Consider the following 9,907-nt stretch of genomic DNA (forward strand, 5'->3'; position numbering starts at 1 on the left):
AGAGAATTAGGAGTTGACAAGGACAAGGTCGCATACATCCTAGCATGCCATCCGGTTTTTCAACCTGAGCTATAGGGTTTCCAACGCCATCATTCAACAGATATAGCTTTTTTAATTCTCTAAAGAAACGTCAATACATTATTGTATCACAAATGGTATGAAGAAAGGTTGTACTGAACCACGCTTTATTTCCCCTACGAAAGTTAAAACAATAATATTGTATTGCACCAGTCATTATATTCGGTAATATACTACTCCCTTCGTCTTTCTTCAAATCTATATGTTGATGTTTGGAATAAGTTTTTAAACTAATTAATTTATCAGTCATAAATATTACTCCGTCCATCCTAAATAATAAGTCATTCTGATTTTTTAATATTCATAGCTTTTATTATGCACATAGATATATACTATGTTTAGATATATAACTAAATCTATGAAATTAGAAAAATTAAAATGACATATAATTTGCAACGGAGAGAGTATATATTTAAAGACAGAGAAAGTGAGGAAAACGGGGGGAGATAGAGGCTGAAATAAAGTTTCAAGTACTGGAAGCATGTCACTCGTGTAGTGTCAGCTGGTAAATTGTTTTTTCTTTTCTGAAATTTTGGACAAAGAGAAATTACCACTAGCCCAGCAAGTAAAAGGTAAACCATGCAAAATCGCTGGTTTTTAAGCTCCTCTCAATCATCTGACGGATAAAGGTTATTATGCATTATAATATGTTATAATTTTTGGGAGATTAAAAGAAAATTTAGAGAATTATGAGACAAGTAATCTAGCTACAGAACGAGTTCAATGGACATTCCAAGACCCGGGTTTTCAAAACTTGTAAGGTCTCTTCCCATGTATTCAACAGATACCACTTTTCCTTTAACTCCAAAGAAATTTCAGAACATTACTAGATCAAAAACAGCAGAGAAGAAGTTCATACTATACAAAAGAGAAAAAATATATTTGACATATACAACTTTCCCTATGGGAAATTTAAATTGCGTGCAGCCATATTTCCCACCTCAGCATTACACTAGTCACATAAAGGCTCACTGTATAGTGTACAATGTTTCTGTTTTCAATATTTTCCGTGGTCAGACAACACAATCTAAGGCCCTATCTTTCCTTTTCTTTCGTGAAAAGAATCCGAATCGAAAGCATTTCCATCTGTGTTCGTGTTGTACAATACTGTTAGCATATTAAATAGCTGCATACAAGTATTACCAACAACAGAACCAGGGAGTTGTGCCACTGGAATCTCCATCCGGAGGATTCGATATCATGTGAATTGACAGTATGTGTTGCGCCCGTCTTGTCGTCCTTAACTTTAATGCTCGATGAACCTGAAATTACAAGCACATGAACAGGAAATAATAGGCAACACATGAGTACTATTTTTAGAAATTCAGATGAAATTGTCTTTAACCAGAAAAAGAAATAAAAAATAAAAAAGGAAATAACTGTAGATGAAGTTTTGTCCAAAACCACAAAGGTAATGCCAGTTGACGGGTTAGGAGAATATAAATTATCATATGCTGAGCTCATGGTTCCCAGTTTCATGCAATATATGTTGGAAATAATCAAGATTTCTAAAAAGAGAACAGCAAACTACAGCTGCAAGCTATTATAAAATGAACTAAGAAAGAGCAGGTTTTAACGTGCTAGCACTTACAGTTGTAGTCAGTCCACCCGATGACTTGATTTTCCAAGTCATAGACAACCAACTTGTTTGAAAGAACAAGATCTGGAAGAAAACAGACAATAGCATAAAAAAGACAACACTTAAAACAAAAAGGATTTGCTAGTGCAGTGCAGTGCAATGCTGACCTCCCATAAGCACAATGTCCTTTCCATCTTTTGATTGTGATCCACCATTTTGGAATCCCACGCAGTATACGTCATTCTGCTCCAACGAAAGAAAAATGTGGATCATAAGATTCATGACCACATACTTTTCATGAAGCACTCAGAATCACTGTCATTTCAAACAATTGTTCTGCTAGAATCCAAAATATCAAAAATAGATTTTTATTAACAATCTACTGGCAGTAACTCTTAACTATATGTCTGTCTTCTACTGTAGAATATGCAGCATAGAGGCTTTACTAATTTACTGAACAGAAGTTTAAATGTCATGTACCCATTCAAACAAAGGCTAGAGAAATAATTTATATTCCTGAAAGAGGAGCTTCCAGCTACAAACATTTAGAAAATGTATATACATATACAAAGAAAGGTCGGCCAATTTTTATTTATATAAGCAGGCGGCATGCAGGTGTCATCCATTCTCGCAATATAAATGTGTGATATTGTCCTTTCCCCTTCTCTACATCGTGGATGAATTTCAACATTAAATTTTTAAGTGCACATAAAGCTAGATGTGCTATATGTGTACTTGTATTTTGCTTTGGTTGTACTCTTATGTGACCACTTTACTAATTTTGAAGCAAAGTACTAACGGGTTATGATCATGGTCAATTGTGTAATTCCACAGTTTGGGAAATTACCACCGTACCATTAGTGATGTTGCACTTTGCTGACATTCCATCTAGTGTCTCAATGACATGTAGGGACCAGGTTCCCAGCTGTCATTTGACATAGCTCGATAGCATTTTGGCAAAGCAGGTTTCACTAGTGATATTTCGGCAATCTTTCTTTAGTTTAATATGATATCTTGATCCAAAAGAATATATCTCTTGAATTAAACAAAATTATTTCTCATCAAGGACAAACAGACGCGATATTCAGAACCTATCGGAAAGAACAAACCAGCCTGGAGGTTTGATATAGAGTGCTTTAGAAACTTTTGGAGACGGAAATCCTGATAAAGAAACGATGCAACTAAAAAAGGATGGAATAATGTAGTGCTGAAATTTGTTTGTGCCACTAGCTGCCTCATATATTCTTACAGACTTAATTTAGTTATTGACATTTCATATTTGTACCAATGACGAATGTGATATTATTATTATGAAAGGTGTGTTTTAACCATTCATCTTGTGCTTTACACAAAAGGGGAGAAAGGCATATAAGGGCACTGAAGCCACATTAAAACAAGTGCTTTAAGTTATAATATACTGAAGCAATGCCAATGGGCGAATAAAACTTTATCTTGAAAGAATATACCGCCAGGAGAGAAATGTCACGTTACCCCATTTGCGAAAAAGTACTCATGTGGATACACATGCAGTGCAAGATCGTCCTCAAAATGGAAAGTGATAGTTGGGAATCCATCATCTACACTGCAGGGAAATGAAAACAACAGTTAAAATAATAATCATAGCAAGAGAAAATTATCCACAGACTGGTGATTCCTGTTTGCATCAGTTCAAATGAAAACAGAGCAAGTATAAAGAAAGGAGGTTGTCCATTCATGAAAGAAGTGTGGGAGGGCATTATTGATATCAGAATTTCAATATCATGACTATGTCATCATATAAGAATGCAGCATCGAAAAAATAATTAATAATTGGTATTCATCCAACTGTAGTTATATTGTGTGTAAAGTGTACCTTCCAGAGTATTGGAAACACAGAAAATCTTGAACATTATGGAATGTTATATCCTGATGCTTGTTAAATACCTACAATTAGTTGAGAAATATAGTATGTAAATAATACACATCATCCTCCATCACAAGGGGGGATAAGGCACGGGATTCTTGTCATACCGCAAGCATGACTTCTTTGAAAACCAATTCTGGAAGGTATGTCAAGGTTGTACCACTGTCGATTATGGTACCCTTTTTCTCTCCTGTTTCAAAAACATGAGCTGGGAGCTGTAATGTAGTACCACCAACATCGATTGACTTAAGGTTCACATTGTAGTGCGGCCTGGAAGGTAAAATTATGACAGGCTATGAGCAAGATATAAATGAAGTGAAACAGCCAGCTGCACTGCATTGAACATCAAGTAGGACTAAGCACTATGTGACAAAAACTGTGCACTCATATAAAGTTTGTAATAATACCATTGATAGACTTTTAAGGATTTAAACTCCCAAAAAAAACGATCATGTGTTCAAAGAGGCCATGAGCAAATAAAAATAAAAATAAACAACAGGAAGGATCACTAGCACAATGGCATTGGTGAAACATCTGCTTGTAGAATGACATGAATGCAAGTGATACCAGTTTAGCACATTTGTCTAACAAGCAGGCAGATCTTCTGATAACATATATCTTTCTTTTCTTCGTACATGCTATATTATCACATTTTATTCCATACTTAATTTATGTCCAGTTCTCATATCAATTTTTTTCTTGTTAGTTGGATACTAAGCAAACTGCCTAATCCATGATTGTCATTGGGTCAGCAGTCCGCACCCACATCAAGCTCTTGGACACCAGTTAATCAAGAAGGTTAACATTTTAACATTTTTAATCATGCGGAGCGAACAGTGTGTGTACACTATCTTGTAAGGTTTCTTGTGAAATAGTAATGCATCAGCTCTCCATCATTTCATAGAACAAGTATGATAGGACTGGGGCGATTCCTTTTCTTCTATTTTGCTTGGTTTCATGTTTAAATCCTAGCAAGCACATATAATATTTTTTCAGAATCTATATCCATCCGAACCCTTAGAAATGTCTTTAACCACTCAAATTACAAATCAGTAGATTTCCAAAAACATGCTTCATTTCCCCTTGGGACTGACTGACTACAATGTAATACCACAGTATACCTTGATGCTGCATATTAATGATGGATCAAATAATGTTATATGGGAATAAGTTCAAAGGCAGCTTTTTGTTACTGGGATCTCCGGATGGAACAGGATCTGGAGCATTCAATTATTTTGTTGGGGGATAGGATGGAACAGCAAGATCAGTGGATACGACATATGGGAATGTTCCATTGAAATGTTGAGCAATGAGATTCAACTTCCACACCACAACAGCGCATAAAATTCTCTAATCATAAAGTAATTGTAGTCGGTCTTGTAATAAAAGATTAAAGTTGTGGTTAAACTAAATTAATGATGATCATTCTTTATTTGTCAAGCATATGATGACCATAAACATAAAAGATACCATTCACATAACTATCCGAAACATGCCATGTTGCAGCCACTATTTCAAAGGACAGCTGAATGGCCCATGTATAGGGCCTGATCCTACAATAAGCCACCTAGGCATCACAGCCGTCTAGCCTCTAGAGACTTATCGCCAGCAATAGCATAGCACGCCTGAGAGAGCTAGGAGGGATGGTGTCGCCTAGTGCCTAGGCTGCCTAGGAACCCCTGCCACATGATATGTGTCATATTGTCACCTCATAGAAATAAAGAATTTGCACAACCCAATACAGGATAAACCAACCCATTTGTATTATCCCATTAATATACAACTCCATCCTCTAACCAATGCCTGATTCCTTTGTTTGCAAACACTTGGTCACTTTGGACTGCCACCTTATTAATCACTCCCTCTATCCATCAAAACTTGTCGTCTTGGACATACATCCAGCCAAAATTGGAAACTTCTCCTAGCAATACATTTCTAAATATTTGAACTGGAAGCATGCATAAATGTATGTTTGTCTTGAAAAAAAAGCTTTCATAGTATATAATTGTATTGGGTTTCTAAACATATTATAGTAAAAAACACTTGGTCAAAGTTGTGTTTTGAAACGTCATGTTTTCATGACCGCACAATGTATCCCCACTTCCTATCGTCCATGATGGGTGCAAGTTAAATTAGATCACCGGTTTGGGCCATATTGTAAAAAGAATGATTATAAGTAATTGTGAATAGGTCAGGAGTGGTGGATATTCCATAAGAACCTCTCCAACAGCATATGTAAAACTGGTGATCTAAAATTAGTTTTAGGTATAGGAGAGAGAAGGTTTCGAGATCATTTTTGTGCTCCTCTCCAACAGCATACCTAAACTGGGATACCTATAAAGTTCTCTGAGAATACTCTTAGATTGTAGGGGATTTCGTAAAAAGGCCAAGACACATAAAAATTACTGAAAATTACATGTTTTAATCAGGGGCTTTTTGCAAAAGGTCATGTCCACGGCAAAATTCCCTTTCTTCGTCTCGTTCGATCTCGCGCCGCCGTTCTTCCTCCGCGCATCATCGCCCCCGCCTCCTCCTCCCCTGCGCCCACCCCCTCCTGCCCTCCCCACGCCCGGTCACCGAATCAACGCCGGCCGTGCTCCTACGCTGCCCTCTGCTTGAATCAGCGCCGGCCCCTGCTCCTCCTCTGCGAATCGACGTCACGCACCTGCTCCTCCGCCGCCCTCCATTCCAAATCTCAGTCGTGCCCCTGCTCCTCCACCCCCAAATCAACGCCGGCCCTTGCTCGTCCACCTTCCCTTGTACCGAATCGATGTAGGGCGGCTCACGGAGGTCGGGGCGGTGCTCCAGCGGTGAGGCGGCAGGCACTGCCGGTGGGTTCGGCGAGCGGGGACGGTCCTTGAGCTCACCTGCCCAGCGGAGCTTGCCCGCCCAGCAGAGCACGCCTGCACCCGCGGCGAGGCTCATTCTTGGCGATTTTGGCGGCGGCAGGATTCGCTAGGGCGGCGCGACGGCGGGATTCGTCCCGAGTAGCCGGCGGCAGGAGGCAGGGAGGAGCCCTCGTCGGTGCGCCTCTGCGCACTCAAGGGGTGCGGCCGCGCGGGAGGGGCAGCGGGTGGCCAGCGGCGAGGTCTGCAGCGGGTTCCGGCGAGCTGCACCCCTCGAGCGCCGGCGGCGAGGTCTACAACGGTGGCGGGTCGGGCGTGGAAACTTCCCCGCGCAGGTCGTTGGGCTCTCGCGCGCGAGGAGAAACAATATAGCAATCCAGTCTTTGGTCGGTATATTGGCATATAGATAAATTTAAGCCATAGCCCAAAAAATTTAGGGATAGCAATCCATGTAGCAAAGCTGTTAGAGCAGTTTTTTTTGCTGTTTTTTATCCTAGCAGTTTTTAGGGATAGCAATCCATTTTACATAAGCTGTTGGAGGTGCTTTAATTGATCAAGATATGCTATTTAAGTTTGAGGAAACAAGACAGTGTCATCATGGTTAAAATCTGGACTCAGTGCCTCAGTCACAAATAAAAAACAACAACGAATAAAAAATAGTCATTAATTGAAAATGGTGGTAGTATGGCACAAATATGTACAGGCATGATACTTATTTTACATAAACTTATAAAGAGGCATGAAACTTCTCCTTGAAGTCCAACAGGAGCTTTCAGTTAGGCAAAATAACAGTGATTATCCATTTTGTATTGTATCATATACAGAAGCAACGAGATGGTATCCTACCAATAAAAACATAGCACATGGTGCAAATAATGTCCTATCACATCTTTTAGGCCTTTAACGCAGAACTGTGGCGTCACTTTTATGTCTCTTTATACACAAGTGTGATAAACCAAGTCCTGAAGCAAGTTTTACTAACTGAACATTAGCTAAAAGAAAATATCAACGTAGAAGACAATTCCAGAAAGGTTCACCATGAGTGTAATGCAACAAAGATAATAATTAGTACGACAAGGTTAAGATACATACATGTCGGCTACCAACGGTGTTGTTTTTACTTTTGGCTGCACCACGTTCCCAATAGCAAAAATTCCACCTCCTTTTATGGTATCCAAGCAATGAGCAAATACCTTCTTAACTTTACCAGCAGCAGCTAGCTGTGATAGCATCGATGTATTTGCCTGGCCAAAACCAATAATTCCGTCAAGGGCCTGGTTTGAAGTTCCCAAATCCCCACCTTGCTGAGCACCACACCTACGAAGGAAAGGAGAATCATTTATCCCCACTGAAGTTTTCAGCACAATCAGCACATGTTAATGATTTGACCCTGTCTCCTACTCAGTTCCTCTATTGCAATCTTATTAACAAAAAAACGCGTGATTAATATAGTAAACACAGCAGCAGAGTCCTTGATACCTAACTTTTCAATGAAGTAGCAGCACAAACACACGGCCAGGATAAAGGGCAAAGTATACAGCTTGTATACTGAGCATAAAAAAGTCAAGCTCATGCCAATAGAGGAATATTAGCTAGCTTTGTGGCAATGACCAAGAATCATGGTAGAGCAACTTCAGCAGACCCTCTAAACAGCCCCCTATACCAAGTTTAGAGGGTCAAGTAAAAAAACACACTCCAACAGATCCTCTACTTGTCTCCCTATATTGTCTCCCTATTTTGGGGAAGCCTCCAAATTTCCCCCTCCACCCTCCATTCCTAAGGGTCTCTAGGAAGCTCTCTATCCATGGGACTATTGCTAGAGTTGGAAGCATTTTTATGGCCCTCAAGAAGTAGAGAGAACCTCCATTTGACCTTTGGGAGTTTTGATTTAAGAGCTATTGCTGGAGTTGCTCAACGTAATAAAATGTACATATCCTACCTACAGGGATTGCCACACAATGGAAGTGGATATATAGGAATAGTTGCACATTGTTACCTTTATATACACATCATTTAATTTGTGAAATTATTCAGCATATACATCTAATGTTGAGTACATTTCCAACATCTTTGTGCTGCCGAACGTTAGCTCATATGAAAACAGTTGTCACTCAACAAACCGAAATGACGACTCACCCGAACGTGACGCTGCCATTGCCACGCTGCGTCTGCCCGTCCCCAGTCACCTGATCGAACTGCAGCGAATCGGTGACGAAGAACCCTGTCGTCGAGCTGCCATCGCCGTACATGACTCTGTACTCGCAGGGGACACTGGCGCTGCAACCCGGCAGCTTGCCCCCATGGGCGGCCAAGCAGAATCCCTGCTCGCACGACACCGAGCTCCCGCTGGAGGACGCCTTGGGGTCGTAGAGCGTCAAGTCAAACTGCACAGGAACGCCCACACCACATGTCACACATCGAAGCGAACAGGTAAATCTGCAATTGAGAATTTGAGACCCGGGAAAAGGGAGCGGAAGTGGGAAATGGTTAGGTACCCCGAGTCCGCTCTTGCGGGGGCATCGTTCGCAGGAGATGCAGTTGACCCAGAGGATGTCGCTGCCGGTGTCGACCTGCACGTAGTAGCGCTTGGGCGGCGTCCCGAGCTTGATCTCCGTGAAGTAGAGCCTGCGCGCCCATCCCATCCCGATTAATAATCCCCACAGCCAAATCAAGCACCCACCGCGGGATCTCCACAAAATAAGCTAGCGAGCTAGCTGTACGTACCCGGTGTCGGTGGGGAGGCCGAGGCCGCCGAGCGGGACGTCGGCGGCCGCGAGGAGGCGGCCGTGGCGGCGGCCGTCGTGGGCGCGGAGGGCGGTGATGTTGCCGCCTCCGGCGGGGAACTTGCGGCGCACCTGGAAGACGCCGGTGGCCGCGGGGCCGGGGTCGGAGCTGGCCGCCGCTGCCAGAAGCAGCGGCGGCAGCGCGAGCGCGGCGAGGAGGAGGGCGGCGCGCGGAGCCATGGGTTGTTGCTATCCCTTGGCAAGGCAAATGCCGATTCGGAACCGCCCTGCGCGCAGCAGCGAACGACGACTGCGGGCGGCGGGTATTATTCGTGGAGCGCCCTCCTCCGCGGCTCCTCGTCCCTCCCCGCGGCCTCGGAGGCTCAGCTTGGGAGGCATTTGTGTGCGGGGGAGGGGCAAGCAAGGCACCGGAAAACGGGGAGGAGGAGGGGACGGGGAAGCTGGAGGAGGGGGAAAGCGGGGCGGCCGCGCTGGGGACGGAGGATGGGGGCGGGCGGGCAAATCGCCCCGCTCTTCGCGGCCCCAGCCACTGACCACCAACGTTTCTTTCCTATTTCTACCTCTAGCACCGGTCTACTCCTTCCTCGTACACTACCAGAGTAGAATAGCGATTACTCCCCCGGTCTTTTATTTATGGCGTTTGTATTGCCATATACCTCCTGCGTCGCAAATCGTAGGGCGTTTTAGTTGTTTATTCATAGATATTATTATATATTTGGACATATATTATATCTAAATGTATAATAATATTTATGGA

At 42.5% G+C, this 9,907-nt stretch overlaps 1 protein-coding gene across 1 annotated transcript; it reads right to left on the reverse strand.

The window, feature by feature from the left end:
* Nucleotides 1-905: 905 nt before the first annotated feature.
* LOC117864393 (aspartic proteinase 36) lies at nt 906-9,671 on the reverse strand. Its single transcript, XM_034748482.2, has 10 exons — nt 9,131-9,671; nt 8,902-9,031; nt 8,543-8,790; nt 7,499-7,723; nt 3,668-3,830; nt 3,510-3,580; nt 3,149-3,239; nt 1,825-1,900; nt 1,670-1,741; nt 906-1,340 (listed from the first exon to the last, which is right to left on the reverse strand). Exons 1-10 carry the CDS (start codon nt 9,367-9,369, stop codon nt 1,189-1,191), a joined length of 1,467 nt encoding a protein of 488 aa, XP_034604373.1. The 5' UTR covers nt 9,370-9,671; the 3' UTR covers nt 906-1,188.
* Nucleotides 9,672-9,907: the final 236 nt, after the last annotated feature.

The sequence above is a fragment of the Setaria viridis genome, chromosome 7 (genome assembly GCF_005286985.2).
Source record: "Setaria viridis chromosome 7, Setaria_viridis_v4.0, whole genome shotgun sequence".
Lineage (NCBI taxonomy): Eukaryota > Viridiplantae > Streptophyta > Magnoliopsida > Poales > Poaceae > Setaria > Setaria viridis.

Excerpts from the sequence above, each read along its gene's own strand:
- LOC117864393 (XM_034748482.2), bottom strand. The coding sequence starts at position 9,369 with ATGGCTCCGCGCGCCGCCCTCCTCCTCGCCGCGCTCGCGCTGCCGCCG. Across the intron at positions 9,032-9,130 it reads GGCCTCCCCACCGACACCGG|GCTCTACTTCACGGAGATCA; the intron begins GTACGTACAGCT and ends ATGGGCGCGCAG. Across the intron at positions 3,240-3,509 it reads TGTTTCCAATACTCTGGAAG|TGTAGATGATGGATTCCCAA; the intron begins GTACACTTTACA and ends ATTTCCCTGCAG.